The 17999-nt window shown below is 49.8% G+C and overlaps 1 protein-coding gene across 3 annotated transcripts in view; it reads right to left on the minus strand.

Annotated features, from left to right (window-relative positions):
• The window catches only part of slc4a8 (solute carrier family 4 member 8), a 187815-nt gene that overhangs the window by 135149 nt on the left and 34667 nt on the right, over positions 1 to 17999 (minus strand). For all 3 annotated transcript variants that reach the window (XM_034166718.1, XM_034166719.1, XM_034166717.1), the window contains exons 2-4: positions 14588 to 14669; positions 13219 to 13371; positions 12748 to 12883 (exon numbers count right to left, since the gene is read on the minus strand). In XM_034166718.1, the coding sequence (XP_034022609.1) occupies positions 12748 to 12883; positions 13219 to 13371; positions 14588 to 14669 (371 nt within the window). The remainder of the gene's footprint in view (positions 1 to 12747; positions 12884 to 13218; positions 13372 to 14587; positions 14670 to 17999) is intronic.

The following is a 17999-nucleotide window of genomic DNA, read 5'->3' on the forward strand; positions in this document are numbered from 1 at the left end:
AGCTGCAACAGTTCCTCGGCTTCGCTAATTTCTACAGGAGGTTCATCAAGGGCTACAGTCAGGTAGTTAGCCCCCTGACAGCCCTGACCTCTCCAAAAGTTCCCTTCACCTGGTCGGACCGGTGCGAGGCCGCGTTCAAGGAGTTGAAACGGCGCTTCTCGTCTGCACCAGTTCTGGTGCAGCCCGATCCTAGCCGCCAGTTAGTGGTTGAAGTGGATGCCTCGGACTCAGGGATAGGAGCGGTGCTCTCCCAGAGCGGGAAGACCGATAAGGTCCTTCACCCGTGTGCCTATTTTTCTCGCAGGTTGACCCCCGCTGAACGGAATTATGACGTCGGCAATCGGGAACTCCTTGCTGTGAAAGAGGCCCTCGAAGAGTGGAGACATCTGTTGGAGGGAACAGCCGTGCCATTCACGGTTTTCACTGACCATCGGAACCTGGAGTACATCAGGACCGCTAAGCGTCTGAACCCCAGGCAAGCCCGCTGGTCATTGTTCTTTGGCCGTTTTGACTTCCGGATTACCTACCGCCCCGGGACCAAGAACCAGCGATCGGATGCATTGTCCCGGGTGCACGAAGAGGAGGTCAGAACGGAACCGTCGGATCCCCCGGATCCCATCATCCCGGAGTCCGCTATCGTGGCCGCCCTCACCTGGGACGTGGAGAAGACCGTCCGGGAGGCCCTGACCCGTGTCCCGGACCCCGGAAACGGACCAAAGAACAAACTATACGTCCCACCAGAGGCCAGGGCCGCAGTCCTAGACTTCTGTCACGGTTCTAAGCTCTCCTGTCACCCAGGGGTGCGAAGGACCGTGGCAGTCGTCCGGCAACGCTTCTGGTGGGCATCCCTGGAGACCGACGTCCGGGACTACGTCCAGGCTTGTACCACCTGTGCCAGGGGCAAGGCCAATCATCAGAAGACCTCAGGGCAGCTACAGCCACTGCCCGTGCCTCATCGCCCCTGGTCCCACATCGGCCTGGACTTCGTCACGGGTCTCCCGCCGTCCCAGGGAAAAACCGTCGTCTTCACGATAGTGGACCGTTTCTCCAAGGCGGCCCACTTCGTGGCCCTCCCGAAGCTCCCTACGGCCCAGGAGACAGCGGACCTCCTGGTCCACCACGTCGTCCGTCTGCATGGCATACCATCAGACATCGTCTCCGATCGCGGTCCCCAGTTCACCTCACATGTCTGGAGGAGCTTCTGCCGGGAACTGGGGGCCTCGGTCAGCCTTTCGTCCGGGTACCACCCCCAGACCAACGGGCAAGCAGAGCGGGCCAACCAAGAACTGGAGCAGACACTACGCTGTGTGACAGCCGCGCACCCGACGGCCTGGAGTACCCACCTGGCCTGGATCGAGTACGCCCACAACAGCCAAGTGTCATCAGCCACCGGCCTCTCCCCGTTTGAGGTGTGCTTGGGGTATCAGCCCCCCTTGTTTCCGGTGGTCGAGGGAGAGGTCGGTGTGCCCTCGGTCCAGGCCCACCTACGGAAGTGCCGTCGGGTGTGGCGTGCTGCCCGCTCTGCTTTGTTGAAGGCCCGGACGAGGGCGAAGAAACATGCAGACCGGCGGCGGGCCCCGGCCCCCACGTACCGTCCTGGGCAGGCAGTGTGGTTGTCCACCAAGGACATTCCCCTTCAAGTGGACTCCCCCAAGCTCCAAGAACGGTACATCGGTCCCTTCAAGGTTGTCAAAGTCATCAATCCCGCCGCAGTGAGGCTTCAGCTTCCGGCCTCACTGCGGATCCACCCAGTATTCCACGTCTCCCGGATAAAGCCCCATCACACCTCACCCCTCTGCACCCCGGGTCCGGCACCACCTCCTGCCCGGATCATCGACGGGGAACCGGCTTGGACCGTGCGCCGGCTCCTTGATGTCCGTCGAATGGGCCGGGGTTTTCAGTACCTGGTGGACTGGGAGGGGTACGGCCCCGAGGAGCGCTCCTGGGTGAAGAAGGGCTTCATCCTGGACCCGGCCCTCCTGGCCGACTTCTACCGACGCCATCCGGACAAGCCCGGCCGTGCGCCAGGAGGCGCCCGTTGAGGGGGGGGTCCTGTTGTGTGGGCCGCTGAAGAGGAGGTACTGCTGGCCCACCACCACCAGAGGGCGCCCTGCCTGGAGTGCGGGCTCCAGGCACCAGAGGGCGCTGCCGCCGACGAAGGCTGTCAGGCTGACAGCTGTCACCCATTACTAGACACAGCTGACTGCACTCAGGACGGAGTATATCAGCAGGACAGCGTCTCCACCTCAGTGCCGAGATATCGCCTTGAGATTAAGGTAACCTTCTCTGCTAGTATATATTTTGAGGACTCTGATAAACCTTGCTAAACCATTTCAGGACAGCTGATTACAGAAAGCACCTTGCTTGGATAAGTACTCACCTTCCTGCTTCATTATTTCAAGAGGTGGAGGCGGCTTCTCCCCTCTCCGTCTACTGGGTGCTGTCGCACCCATACCTGTGTGTTTGTGCTCTTTCCCGCCAGCAGTACCGGATCCGACGAGCGAAGGCAGTGGCCACCTGGGAATTCGGGACTTGGCGGTTCCAGTACTCCTGGTTTTCGGTGGCAGAGGAAATCTGGGTGGTTCCGGTTCGACGGGGACGGACGTCTCCTACCTTCGAGCCTGCCCACACAACACCAGCAGATTTCGACTTACAACTCCAAAGTATTAATTGTTGTATTGGTTGTGCCCTGTTCACAACAGTAAAACTTGTTATTCACCTTTCTCTATTGTCCGTTCATTGCGCCCCCTGTTGTGGGTCCGTGTACCTACACTTTCACAACAATTTGTACTTCGTTACTTGACAACTCTGGCTTTGTGTGAGCAGTGGTCCACCCCTCTCAGCGGATTTTTATTACGAATAAATGTCTGAACGATTTGGAGCTTTGCTGCATCAAATTTTTCCAGAAACTGTGAGAGACCTCCAGGTGGACACCATTCGGAAAATTCATATGGCTTTCAGCGACGATTTTATGGGGATTACACAGATTAAGGAGTGCTCCAGCTGGTTTAAAGACCGCCCACAGCATCTGAGAGTGCGGCGCACTCCGAGCGCCGATCGACAGGCTCACACCCCGCTGAAACAACCAGATCATTTCCAACGTGAAGGCTTTGTTGATCCGGGACGTCGTCTGACTTCCACAAAAAAAGGCAGAAGGCGTGGACATCAGCACTTTTTCGGCACATTCCACTGTTACAGGAGTTTTTTTCATGGAAAGAGGAGCGGAGGGATGCGCCACCGTGCCTCTCATGGCGCGGCACAAAACCACCTCCGTGTTGGTCTCACAGGACGGCTTTCAGATGGCTGAGACGGTTTTCTGTGGCTTTTCAGTCGTGTGACTATCTGAGAAATTGTGCATGACCTGGACATGCCCCAACATGTCTTGTGAGGCTTCATCACGACGTTGCTTTGCGCCATGCGGCTCCGCCGCGACGCGCGGAATTCCTCCGCTCCTCTTTCCATGACAAAAACTCCTGTAACAGTGGAATGTGCCGTTCATTTCAAACTGGACGCTGTGTTGATCCGGGATGTCGTCTGACTAGCACAGAAATTGCGGAAGATGTGGACATCAGCACTTTTTCGGCACATTGAGACAGACGTGTGGAGGAATTCCGCATGTCGGGACGTTTCCGCATGGCGCAAAGCAACGCCATGATGAAGCCTCACAGGACATGTTGGGGCATGTCCAGCTCATGCACAATTTCTCGGATATTCACACGACTGAAAAGCAACCGAAAGCCATCTGAGCCATCTGAAAGCCGTCCTGTGAGACCAACACGGAGGTGGTTTTGTGCCGCGCCATGAGCGGCACGGTGGCGCATCCCTCCGCTCCTCTTTCCATGAAAAAAAACTCCTGTAACAGTGGAATGTGCCAAAAAAGTACTGATGTCCACGCCTTCTGCCTTTTTTGTGGAAGTCAGATGACGTCCCGGATCAACAAAGCCTTCACGTTGGAAATGATCTGATTGTTTCAGCGGGGTGTCAGCCTGTCGATCGGCCCTCGGAGTGCGCCACGCTCTCAGACGCTGTGGGCGGTCTTTAAACCAGCTGGAGCACTCCTTAATCTGTGTAATCCCCATAAAATCGTTGCTGAAAGCCATATGAATTTTCCGAATGGTGTCCACCTGGAGGTCTCTCACAGTTTCTGGAAAAATTTGATGCAGCAAAGCTCCAAATCGTTCAGACATTCATTCGCAAAATAAAAATCCACGAGAGGGGTGGACCACCGATCACACAAAGCCTGCTCACAGGCGAATGACGCAACCGACAGGCGTGAAAAAACTCACGCATGCGCACGAAGGTTCAAGCTTGGCTGATGCAATCACACATGATTCAAATCCATATGGTTTTTGCAAAAAAATAAAAAGGTCGGATACTTTTCTAACAAACCTCGTATTCTAACTAAGAGATTTTCTATCTACCTCCCAATGGGATCCCATTAAGTCAACCTGGGTTTGAATCCTGGTCACACTGCCTCTGTCCTTGGCCAAGAGACTTCATCTGCATTGTCCCTGTCCACCCAGCTGTAAATGGATACCAGCCTTGTCTGGCGAAGTAACCAGCATTAGATTGACGTCCCATCCAGGGGGAGTCATAAACTCCCATCTGCTATATGCTACAGAATCCGGGGAGAAGCATCGGCACCAATGGGCCTCAGAGCCCAGCTTCTGTTTTCTTCTAGACTTCTGTCTTCATCTTCACCAGGTGCACAGTAAAAGTGTTGGGCGGTGTGAAAAGTACAGTGGTCCCTCGCTATAACGTGGTTCACCTTTCGCGGCCTCGCAGTTTTGATGATTTTTTTAGTGCAATTTTGCATGCTTTTTTTTAACGGCGCATTGTGTTCTGCGTCCTTATCAGGCGGGCCGGTCGCGGCACCAGTCTGCATCACCGCGATTGCTCTCACTGCCTCCGATGCGCTTTCTGCGGGCTCGGTAAACGCAGCAGCGGGCCACTCACACCGCCCTCTGCTGTGCGGAACTGCGCTAAATCTGGCAACAGGTCCAGAGAGTACGCTCGCTGTTTTGATGCGGATGTTGACCGCAGCCGCAGAGCTCCGTGGCCACCGAGAGAGGACTTGGAGTCTTTGCGGATCCCGCATCTGTACCTCCGGAGGCAGTGAGCGAAGGGAGAGTTCTGTGTGTGTCTGTTTATAATCTTCTCGCACAGAAGAAAAAAGAGAGTGTTTACACAGGAGAGAAAAGTGAGAAAATGTTAATGCCTGTTTGAGAAAAGTGTATAAACTGTGTAGTGAGGGGTTTTACAGCCTTAAAACATCTATAATAATTGCAAAAAATAGCACTGACTACTTTGCGGATTTCGCTTATCGCGGGTTATTTTTAGAACGTAAATCCCGCGATAAACGAGGGACCACTGTAATCTCTTCAGGCCACATTACCTCCCCCAGAACCCAAGAATTTAGTCCTTAGTCTGCAATAACACAAGTCAGGAGAGTTTCCCAGCATTTCATGCACACATTTGAGTTCTTTTGGCTGTTTCCATTTTGCTCAGGGTCACCACAGTGAATCCAGTATGGTTTTCCATATGGATTTGATGCATGTTTTACAGAGGTCAACCTTTCTTACACAACTCCACATGTATCTAGAGGTTGCGGCAAGTTGGGTTTGAACCTTGGACCTTCTTATTGGGAAGCAATATCACAACACAAACGTGCACCTTCAACTGATCCAAATGAGAACAAGTCGTGCTTCTGCTCATTATTCGGAGCACCTTCTGATGTGATATCTTTATGTAGATTGTAAACATGGCAAAAACAGGATTTTTTTTTTTTTTGTCTCTGTGCTATTAACAGCACATGGTAGGCACTCTATTTTAGATCCTCCAAATGTTCTTTCCTGAAATCAGATACCACAGTTGTGCAACAGTACTGTTACTGAAGCTGAAATTATTCATCAGTTAGTCAATTCAACAAATAGTCATCTGCAACTATTGTGGTAAATGTATCATTTATCAAAGTAAAAGCACCAAACCTTAAACACTTCCATCCTCTCAAAATTTGACTTAGATTTGTTATTTTAATGTATTTTGGTATTGGACACCTGTAAAACAAATAAAAATTACAAGACACTTGGAGCGTGCAAACCGCAGCCAAGATCCTACAGTCTTGTTTGTTTGTGATCAAGTGCAGCTGGCTCACAGTTTTGTCAAAAAAAACAACAACAAATGCAACAAACAACAATGGGAGACATACAGTAAAAATATGAATTAACTAGAGTGGCACTTGGAGAGCGCCAAGCTACAGTATTCCACTTTGTCTGTAGTCTCTTGTTGTGAAAGTGTAGGAACACGGACCCACAACAGGGGGCGCAAATGAACGGACAATGGAGGAAGTCAAATAATAACACTTTACTGTTGTGAATGAGCACAACAAACACGGCAGATCACAATAGAATGCAATGAAGTCAATTCACAGAATGTGTCATGTGGGCAGGCTCGAAGATAAGAGACGTCTGTCCAAAGCAGAACCGGAACCACACGATTTCCTCTGCCACCAAACCCCGGGAATACTGGAGCCGCCAAGTCCCGAACTCCCAGGTGGCCACTGCCTCCGCTTGTCGGATCTGGTACTGCTGGCGAGGAGCAAAAACAGTTAGATGTGGGTGCGTTTACACCCAGCAACACTTATGGTGGGAAATCCACCTCCACCTCTCATCAGAAAACTGGTATGTGCAGGAGTATGAGTACTTATCAAAAAGGTTGGTGAAAAGTCCAACTCAGTCTCCAGCTGCAAGTACTCACTGACTACTGTCAAAACACAAAGCAACAATGTTTACTGTCTGAAAGACAACACAACGGCTGAGTACGTTACCTCCTAAGAAGAGCGATATCTCGGCAAAGAGGTGGAGATGTCGTCTTGCTGATATACAAATGAAGATCAGATGATTGGTGACAGCTGTCATAGGTGATAAGTGACAGCTGTCACCCCGGCTGCTCCTGTGAGGCGGCAGCGCCCTCTTGTGCCTGGAGCCCGCACTCCAGGCAGGGTGCCCTCTGGTGGTGGTGGGCCAGCAGTACCTCCTCTTCAGCGGCCCACACAACAGGACCCCCCCCTCAACGGGCGCCTCCTGGCGCCCGACCAGGCTTGTCTGGGTGGCGGCGGTAGAAATCGGCCAGGAGGGCCGGGTCTAGGATGAAGCTCCTCTTCACCCAGGAGCGTTCTTCGGGTCCGTACCCCTCCCAGTCCACCAAATACTGGAAGCCCCGGCCCATCCTACGGACATCCAAGAGCCGGCGCACAGTCCAAGCCGGCTCACCATCGATGATCCGGGCAGGAGGCTGTGCCGGACCCGGAGCACAGAGGGGTGAGGTGTGATGTGGTTTTATACGGGACACATGGAAAACAGGATGGATCCGCAGTGAGGCCGGAAGCTGAAGCCTCACTGCGGCTGGACTGATGACCTTGAGTATCTTGAAGGGACCGATGTAACGGTCCTGCAGTTTAGGGGAGTCCACTTTGAGGGGAATGTCCTTTGTTGACAACCACACCTCCTGCCCTGGCTGATATGCAGGGGCCGGGGTGCGCCGGCGGTCTGCATGGGCTTTTGCCCTCGTCCGGGCCTTCAGCAAGGCAGAACGGGTGGCGCGCCACACCCGACGGCACTTCCGCAGGTGGGCCTGGACCGAGGGCACACCGACCTCTCCCTCGACCACTGGAAACAACGGGGGCTGGTACCCCTGACACACCTCAAAAGGGGAGAGGCCGGTGGCAGAAGACACCTGGCTGTTATGGGCATACTTGATCCTGGCCAAATGGGTACTCCAGGCCGCCGGGTGCGCAGCCGTCACGCAGCGCAGGGCCTGTTCCACTTCCTGATTGGCCCGTTCTGCCTGCCCGTTGGTCTGAGGGTGATACCCGGACGAGAGACTCACCGTGGCCCCCAGTTCCCGGCAGAAGCTCCTCCAGACCTGCGAGGAGAACTGGGGACCGCGATCGGAGACGATGTCTGTTGGAATCCCATGCAGCCGGACGACGTGGTGGACCAGGAGGTCTGCAGTCTCCTGGGCCGTCGGGAGCTTCGGGAGGGCCACGAAGTGGGCTGCCTTGGAGAATCGGTCCACTATCGTGAAGATGGTGGTGTTGCCCTGGGATGGCGGGAGGCCCGTGACAAAATCCAGGCCGATGTGGGACCAGGGGCGGTGAGGCACAGGAAGCGGCTGGAGCAGTCCCGGTGCCCTGCGGTGGTCTGCCTTGCCCCTGGCGCAGGTGGTGCAGGCCTGGATATAATCCCGGATGTCGGCCTCCAGGGACGCCCACCAGAAGCGCTGCCGGACAACTGCCACGGTTCTTCGCACCCCTGGATGACAGGAGAGCTTGGAACCGTGACAGAAGTCCAAGACTGCAGCCCTGGCCTCTGGTGGGATGTAAAGTTTGTTCTTCGGCCCGGTTCCGGGGTCCAGGCTCCGTGCCAGGGCCTCCCGGACGGTCTTCTCCACGTCCCAGGTGAGGGTGGCCACGATAGCGGACTCTGGGATGATAGGTTCCGGTGGATCCGACAGCTCGGTTTTGACTTCGCCTTCATGCACCCGGGACAAGGCATCCGATCTCTGGTTTTTGGTCCCGGGGCGGTAAGTGATCCTGAAGTCAAAACGGCCGAAGAACAGTGACCAGCGGGCTTGCCTGGGATTCAGCCGCTTGGCGGTCCTGATATATTCCAGGTTCCGAAGGTCAGTGAAAACCGTGAATGGCACGGACGTTCCCTCCAACAGATGTCTCCACTCTTCAAGAGCCTCTTTCACCGCAAGGAGTTCTCGATTGCCGACGTCATAGTTCCGTTCTGCCGGGGTCAACCTGCGGGAAAAGTAGGCACATGGGTGAAGAACCTTATCGGTCTCTCCACTCTGGGAAAGCACAGCTCCTATCCCTGAGTCCGAGGCATCCACTTCAACCACAAATTGGCGACTAGGATCGGGCTGCACCAGAACGGGTGCAGACGAGAAGCGCCGTTTCAACTCCTTGAACGCGGCATCGCACCGATCCGACTAGGTGAAGGGGACTTTTGGAGAGGTCAGGACTGTCAGGGGGCTAACTACCTGACTGTAGCCATTAATGAACCTCCTGTAGAAATTTGCAAAGCCGAGGAACTGTTGCAGCTTCCTACGGCTTGTTGGTTGGGGCCAGTCTCTCACCGCCGCAACCTTGGCCGGATCAGGAGCGACGGAGTTGGAGGAGATGATAAACCACAGGAAGGACAAAGAAGTGCGGTGAAACTCACACTTCTCACCCTTCACAAACAGCCGGTTCTCCAACAACCGCTGCAGGACCTGACGTACATGCCAGACATGGGTCTCAGGATCCGGAGAAAAGATGAGTATATCGTCCAGATATACGAAGACGAATCGGTGCAGGAAATCCCGCAAGACGTCATTAACCAATGCTTGGAACGTCGCGGGGGCGTTTGTGAGGCCGAACGGCATGACCAGGTACTCAAAGTGACCTAACGGGGTGTTAAATGCCGTCTTCCACTCGTCTCCCTTCCGGATCCGAACCAGGTGATACGCATTTCTAAGGTCCAGCTTAGTGAATATTTTAGCGCCATGCAGAGGCGTGAACACCAAATCCAACAAGGGCAACGGGTATCGATTGCGAACCGTGATTTCGTTCAACCCCCTGTAATCAATGCATGGACGGAGTCCGCCATCTTTTTTGCCCACAAAAAAGAAACCTGCATCCATCGGGGAGGTGGAATTCCGGATCAACCCGGGAGCTAAAGAGTCCCGGATGTAGGTCTCCATTGATTCGCGCTCAGGTCATGAGAGGTTGTACAGCCTGCTGGACGGGAACTCTACGCCTGGAACCAAATCAATGGCACAATCGTAAGGGCGGTGCGGGGGAAGGGTGAGCGCCAGATCCTTACTGAACACATCCACAAGGTCATGGTACTCCACCGGCACCGTCGCCAGATTGGGGGGGACTCTGACCTCCTCCTTAGCCTGGGAACCGGGAGGAACCGAGGAACCTAAACACACCCGATGGCAGGTTTCGCTCCACTGAACCACTACCCCGGACGGCCAATCAATCCGGGGATTGTGTTTTAACTTCCAGGGGAACCCGAGAATCACGCGGGAGGTAGAAGGAGTCACAAAAAACTCGATCTCCTCCCGGTGGTTCCCTGACACCACCAGAGTTACTGGTGGTGTCTTGTGTGTGATTAGAGGGAGTAGGGTGCCATCTAGTGCCCGCACCTGCACTGGCGAAGTAAGCGCCACTAGAGGGAGCCCTGCCTCCCTGGCCCATCTGCTATCTAGCAGATTCCCTTCAGAGCCTGTGTCCACCAGTGCTGGGGCCTGAAGGGTTAAATCCCCATAAAGGATCGTAACTGGGAGTCATGTGGCAATATGGGTATGTCCCACGTGAATTTCTTGGCCCACCCTTAGCCCAGTTTCTAGGGGCGGGCGTTGGTGTTTAACCGCTCGGGGCAGTCTCTCAATTGATGCTCTATCGAGCCACAAACAAAGCACGCTCCGCGGACCAGCCTCCTTTGTCTATCTGGTGGCCTAAATGTGGCCCTACTCGTGTCCATAGCTTCATCAGCAGGGGGAGCTGTAACCACACGGAGCGTAGAGGCCGTGGAGCGTGGGGAGGGCGGAACTCGGTCGGAACCGGAAGGAGGAGGGACGGCGCGTGCCCGGCCACGCCCTTCGTCTCGTTCCCGACGGCGTTCTTCTAGCCGATTGTCTAGCCGTATAACGACATCAATAAGCCCGTCTAAATCCCGCGGTTCGTCCTTAGCCACCAGGTGCTCCTTCAGGACCAACGACAGTCCATTTACGAAGGCGGCACGGAGGGCAGTGTTATTCCAGCCGGACCTCACAGCCGCGATGCGGAAGTCGACTGCATAAGCAGCTGCGCTCCGGCGCCCCTGTCTTATTGACAGCAGCACGGCTGAAGCGGTCTCTCCTCTATTTGGGTGATCGAACACTGTTCTGAACTCCCTCACAAACCCATCGTATGTCAGAAGGAGCCGTGAATTTTGTTCCCAGAGCGCTGTAGCCCAAGCGCGTGCCTCACCACGAAGCAGATTAATCACATAAGCTATCTTACTAGCATCAGTCGCGTACATGACGGGACGTTGTGCGAAGACGAGCGAACACTGCATAAGAAAGTCCGTGCACGTCTCCACACAACCCCCGTACGGCTCTGGAGGGCTTATGTATGCTTCAGAAGAAGGTGGGAGGTGTCGTTGAACGACCTGTGGAACGTCAATATTGTGCACAGGATCGGCAGGAGGAGGAGCCGCAGCAGCGCCCTGAGCGCGCGCTTCCACCTGCGCGGTGAGAGCCTCCACCCTGCGGTTAAGGAGGACGTTCTGCTCGGTCATTAGATCCAACCGAGCAGTAAAAGCGGTGAGGATTTGCTGCAACTCACCGATCACGCCTCCTTCAGACGCCTGTGCGCCCTGCTCTTCCATTGGCCGTTCAACAGCCGGGTGACGCCCCTCGGGATCCATGACGCTGGCCGAGATATCCTGTTGTGAAAGTGTAGGAACACGGACCCACAACAGGGGGCGCAAATGAACGGACAATGGAGGAAGTCAAATAATAACACTTTACTGTTGTGAATGAGCACAACAAACACGGCAGATCACAATAGTATGCAATGAAGTCAATTCACAGAATGTGTCATGTGGGCAGGCTCGAAGATAAGAGACGTCTGTCCAAAGCAGAACCGGAACCACACGATTTCCTCTGCCACCGAACCCCGGGAATACTGGAGCCGCCAAGTCCCGAACTCCCAGGTGGCCACTGCCTCCGCTTGTCGGATCTGGTACTGCTGGCGAGGAGCAAAAACAGTTAGATGTGGGTGCGTTTACACCCAGCAACACTTATGGTGGGAAATCCACCTCCACCTCTCATCAGAAAACTGGTATGTGCAGGAGTATGAGTACTTATCAAAAAGGTTGGTGAAAAGTCGGCAGCGCCCTCTTGTGCCTGGAGCCCGCACTCCAGGCAGGGTGCCCTCTGGTGGTGGTGGGCCAGCAGTACCTCCTCTTCAGCGGCCCACACAACAGTCTCTACTGGCATTTCTTTTTATGTGGTACTGATGACTTACTTTGATCCTGACTGCTTACCGTTGACCTTGATTTTTAATTCTGATTTCTGACATTTGATCTTTTTGCCCAACTTTAATCCTACACTTTTATCTTGATACTCACCAGGTGGTCGCTCCTTTCAAATGGTCCCCGGCAGTGACGAGATTCACTGCAATCACCAGGTAACCTCCATTTTTTTACTCTTCACAAGGAGGTTACCGGTGTATTTTGAGTCTCAAGTGACTGAAGCATTACCAAATGAAATTAAGCTGACTAGGCAAAACATGAAATATCCTGTCTGCAATGAAATACAAGTCAATGTGAATGTAGGAATCACTGCAGGAGATTTATTTTTATTTATTTATTTGTTTGCTTTTGCCATTTTCCATATTGCCCCAACTTGCAATTTCCTAAACATTGACAGTTCTGTCTAGGATTATAGACATGAAACATTTTATGGTTAATGATTTTATTCAGTTTAATTCCTCTGGCTGTTAAATTTCTTATATTTTTAGAAAATTTTAGCATATGTTTTCCTGCAGCATAAGCGGTGATTTGTGTCATTCCTGTACTGAGCGGTTCATCTTGAGACTAAATGTGATCAAGTGAATTTTAAAATTGATACAGCCCCCCCAACACACACAACAGTACAGCTGTAAAGCCTGTGGGCTGTCAGAACTGACCCCACAGAGAGTCTGACCTGGCTGTTTCCTTCCACTCAGCATCTTTGCCATCCTTCACACAGATCTCATCCAGCTCAGTGAACAGCTCGTGGGTCACATGATCAGCATCATCTTCCATGCCCAGGATGAACTGAACCCGCTGGGATGGCGTGTCTGATGAAGTGGTAGGATGAGAGAGGAGGTGGAGGAGGAAAGAGAGGTGAAATGTGCCTCTGAAAGGACTTTGCTGCAAACAAACTGATGTGTTCACGGTCAATTAAATACCAACCAACCGATTTAGACATATAACTTTTAACTGGTTTAGAAATTTATGCATGCCTGTGTACATGTTAGAACTGACACCAGCAGCACATGCACTCACATATGTGGGCTCGTTGTTGTTGCACAGCTTCTCTCGCTGGCTCATAAATAACCATTTTTTGCTGAACGAACTGGTTCATTTGAAAACTAAATGCTCTGTGGTAGGAGATATTGTCTGCGGGTTTTACCCTGACTAGATGTGGTTGTCTCATTTCCGTCGCTTGGTTGAGCAGTGATGCTTCCAGTTCTTCTGTCTCTTTTGCGATGGCGAGAGCTGTGGGTCTTGTGGTGTCGATGGCTCTGCCTGGGCATCCGCACCCCCACAAACAGAGTCCTGTGGCCTGAAAACGTCAGACCCAGTGACCCACTGAAGTCAGATCTGACCACTAGCATTCTGCTCATCATACAACACTGTGACAGTTCAAACATCCTCCTTACACTGAAGATCAATGGTTTATTAAAAAAATGTTACTTTGTGATGTTTTTGTCAAGAATGTCACCATGGTCATTGGTGTTTTCAAAGACATTCACATTTTACTTAACAATTTTCAGTTAAGCACTAAAGCAAATACAGCTGGGTCCATAAGTTACTGGACAGTGACAGGTTTGGTCATTTTAATTTAAGTTACAATGAAACAATCAGGATGTCCTTGAAGTTTAGACTTTCAGCTTTAATTTCACAGTTTTAGTCCAACTTCAGTCTGTATAACTCCTTTGTAGAGCAGCACAGAGAAGGAGTTCATTAAAAGGAAGATGTGAAAATTCAGCTACATTTGCCAGAAGGCACATGGGAGCCTCAAGACTGTTATACAGTATTGGAATGCTTCTCTGTTCCACGCCACCATACAGTTGTTACTGTTGATGCAACAGACAAAAGTTGGACAATAGACAAAGCTGATTTGGCAACTTAACAGTTAAATCAAAAACTCAAAATACTAAATCTGACAAAAATAGCTGGCAAAATCATTGGTATGGTGGTACCTGTAACTCCCCAAGATTTGTTTGAACAAGCAATCCTCAGACTTGCAGACAATATTTTATCGGATGCATCTCATGTATTGCACTCTGAACATATTTTACATAACTCAGGAATGAGGTACAGAGTTCCTATTTGTAAATATAACCCATACGAACACTTGTTTATGTCATTGTCAGTGAAGCTCATAAATGAACAGATGGCTCAGGGTGGACAGAAAAGATAGTTTTAGGTTATGTGATGCTGAGTTTGCACTGAGATGCTGTTATGATTTTGTTGATATGTGTTTGTATATTAATTTTAATCTATTATATAAACAAACTGTGTGTAAAAAAGAATGTAATTCCTAAATGGTTAATACAATATTTTCATTTAACCCCTTCAATTAAACTTAATGGCCTACACTATAAGCACATATTGAATGTTTCATTTCACTGGATTGTGGTCTGCAGAGACTAAATGGCAAAAATTGTCATCGTCCAATTGGTTAAGGACATGAGCATTGGATTTGATGTTCTTTAATAATTTTATACATGTGCAGGATCTGAGCACTTTTATTTTTGCCAGCATATATTACTTACTTTCTAGTTCCTCCTTTTCATAGTGGATGTTAAGCACAGAGCTGGTCCCTCCCTGGTCCACCACCACCTCCTCATCTGGCCTCTAAGAAGCAGAAACACACAAAGGCATGCAGGTGTAACAGTGCTGTTCTTATTTGAAATAACGTCTGCCTAAAAATATACTGTGCATGTCTTTGAAATTCACTACATTGTAATAATACACCAATCTTTTTACAGGACACAATCAGATTTTAAAGATCTGTCTGCAAAAGTTAACAATGTCCACAAATATCCTTTGCAAAGACAATCTACAGATACTGAGCCAGAGCCACTGACTGACCAAACAGGACAGAGCTTTCGAAAGATGAATTCTGAATTGTTCTCAGTATGTTGGATGCAGATGTTATACATATGTTATACAAATGGTACACATACACACATACCAATGGTACGCACAGTGTGAGTCAGCAGGTGAATGTGATCACGCTCTTGTAGAGGAGAAATCAAATGAAACCAAATTAGGTAAGTGGTGCATCCCTCACTGACGCTGCTGTTTCCTCACGTGTGTGTGTGTGTGTGTGTGTGTGTGTGTGTGTGCGTGCGTGCGTGCGTGCGTGCGTGCGTGCGTGCGTGTCAATCATGTTCTGGTGTTGTGATAATGAGGGCAGCAACATCGATTATGTGTCTGTTGGAAATTCACAAAACACATGCAAGAATACAGATACATTGCAAATATCCACAACACAACTGAAGTAATATCAAAAAGAGGTTTCTGCTGAGGACTTTAACTGACAGTGTGTCACTGTTGCACATACCTTGTCAGCAGAGTGTATCTAATTACTTTATTGATGATTTTACTCTTAAGATAGCTAAACGTTCACAATTTATTGTTTTATTTGCAACATACTGAATCACATCAGGTCCTGTGGGCAAAAAATCACTTTTTCTGTTGTGAGCATGTCCATTGTGTTGTGGATATTTACTAAGCATGTTTTGTTTTTGTTTTTATGCATGCATACATGCATGCATAATGTGTTTGATCATGTGTTTGCTGCTAATGTGTTTCATGTGTTTCCAAATTATCAAATTAACTTGTTACATGTGCTGCAGGTTCTATTTGTTTATGTTTGCTGACCTTGCAAATCTTTTTTATGCAGCTTTCTGTTATAGAACTGCATTCTTGTATTTGTGAACATTTTCTGCATTTACTAGTATTGTCTTAATTAATCTTAATGTCTCAGTCACTGTACATTCCAGACTGGTTTGAGAAGCACTCTGCTTTAATCTTCATTTATCTTCACATACGTGGAAATTTGTGTCATCTTTGTTGCTGTCAAAAGCACCTCAAAAGCGTGTAAATCAGTTTATAGTTCAAGCACATACTGTATATCACATTGTAAAAAGTGCATGTGCATTATGGCGCTGCAAAAGGAGTCTGACAGGAGGTGAATGGATAAAAACAGCAAACACCACAGCACAAACTGCTGCAACAAAGGAGTGTCGTGAATTACAATGGATATATTTCTGTGCATAATCCAAAAGTTTCTGAGTGTCAAAAAGTGAGTCCTGTTTTGTGTATCTGCATCATCAATTGACTGTGTGATTGCCCCTCTAATTTGTGATACAATCACACACATTTCAGCACTAATAAATTCATTTTGGCAAATCTGTAGAAAGAAAGCATGTTCCCACATATACCTGCAGACAACAGACACATGAGTAAGGGTGGTCTCCAACTGACAATATTTGATACCCAATTATTTATGTTTATGGTGCAAAAAAACAACAACAAAACAAAAACAAAGGGGGGGAAAACAGATCTGATATTTAAGGGCCCTGTCCCACTGGCGTTTAGGAGGATTTGCGTATGGACTGCGCACAAAATTTTTTCATATTCGCTTAACATCTGCAATATGCGTGAAACATGCTTGTATGAGTCGGCCGACATCCGCACATGTCTGCAATTATCCGCAGAGGCACGTTTTTCCGTTGCCAGGATTTTTGAGCTGCACAAAATTTTGGCTGCGGATGACATCCGCCTTACGTACTCCCTACATACTCAATACATACACAAACATACTCAATCTATGCGCTGTATATTCGCCGTCATCTGCAGATATCCGCAACTGACAGGGATTTGTGGCTTGGCAGCGTACTGGGACAGTGTGTAAAATGGATATTTTGTGTGCCCATCATGTACACATCACGGACTAAAATAAGTTGTAGCGAATGCAGACAGATTGGCCACAAATAAAGCATTTTTATTACGTCTGCTTTGCACCTGATTTGTGGCAGATGCAAATCAGATGCGCTGTGTTCACAGCTGGACGCCGTTCTTTGTTCTACCGGCTGCCACGTGCTCTGCACTGGATGCTGCCTATATAAAATAATTATTTCATGGCAGATTAATCATTTTATTGTGCAAATTGGCTGTTGAAAACGGCTCTAATCACCTTCTGAATCACAGAGGAAGCTGCAGCTGGGCCATTCGCGTGTGAACGACTAACAAGCTGCAGAAAGCATTTTGAGACATCTAAAAAGGTAATTATTTGACTTGTTTACATTGTCAAGGCTTGATAAAACAGTTGCATGTTTTTTCCTTCTTGTCTACAGCTGTTACAGTATTTATTCCCATGTTTATAACAGATTAAACTTCTTGTTATAATCATTCAGATGAGCTGCGCTCTGGTGCGATCTGCTGACATCACCACTCGCCCTGTTCACTGCTTGTTTACTCCAGTCAACTTGTCCAAGTCCAGCTAATGCGCCAGAGCCTGTATTGTTGGTGTGAACAGTGCGCCAGAGTGTGGCCCGAGTGCGCTTCTTTTATGACCACAATGCAGATGCCATGTACGCGCAACACGTGCGCGATGCATCATAATACACCCGTAATACTGCCGTGATAATTGCAATGCATCGGATCCGTTTCCTCACTACATGCGTTATACAACTGTGATTGTTCATCATATATTCACTATACATTATTAATATATCCATAATTCATACTGGGAAATTTGTCATTTTTGGCCATTTTTGTTGCGGACGACAACGAACGCCCGTACTTCGTATACTCAATTCATGGGCAATTAATCCTCTCCCAAGTGGGACCGGGCCCTAATATTTGAGCCTGATAACAAGTTTAATAGATGGTAAAAGTAATGTTGTAGAATATTGTGAGCACTCTGGAAACTTTTAAATATGTTTTGTGATGCCAGGATAAATACTGATCTACGCAACGTGAGTAATTGGATTCAAATGGTGCAGCTCAGAGGTACTCCTGTGTAAAATCAGATGAATTTGGAGCTATCATCTCTGAGCAAAAACCTTCTTGTTGTGCTGCCTTTGTCTGCCTCACTCCCCCTCTCTTCATGTGCCATCTGGAGCCTGCATTCAGACCTGATTGGATTCACCTGCCTTCACTCATCACCACGTT

Source organism: Thalassophryne amazonica, chromosome 3, assembly GCF_902500255.1.
Source record: "Thalassophryne amazonica chromosome 3, fThaAma1.1, whole genome shotgun sequence".
Lineage (NCBI taxonomy): Eukaryota > Metazoa > Chordata > Actinopteri > Batrachoidiformes > Batrachoididae > Thalassophryne > Thalassophryne amazonica.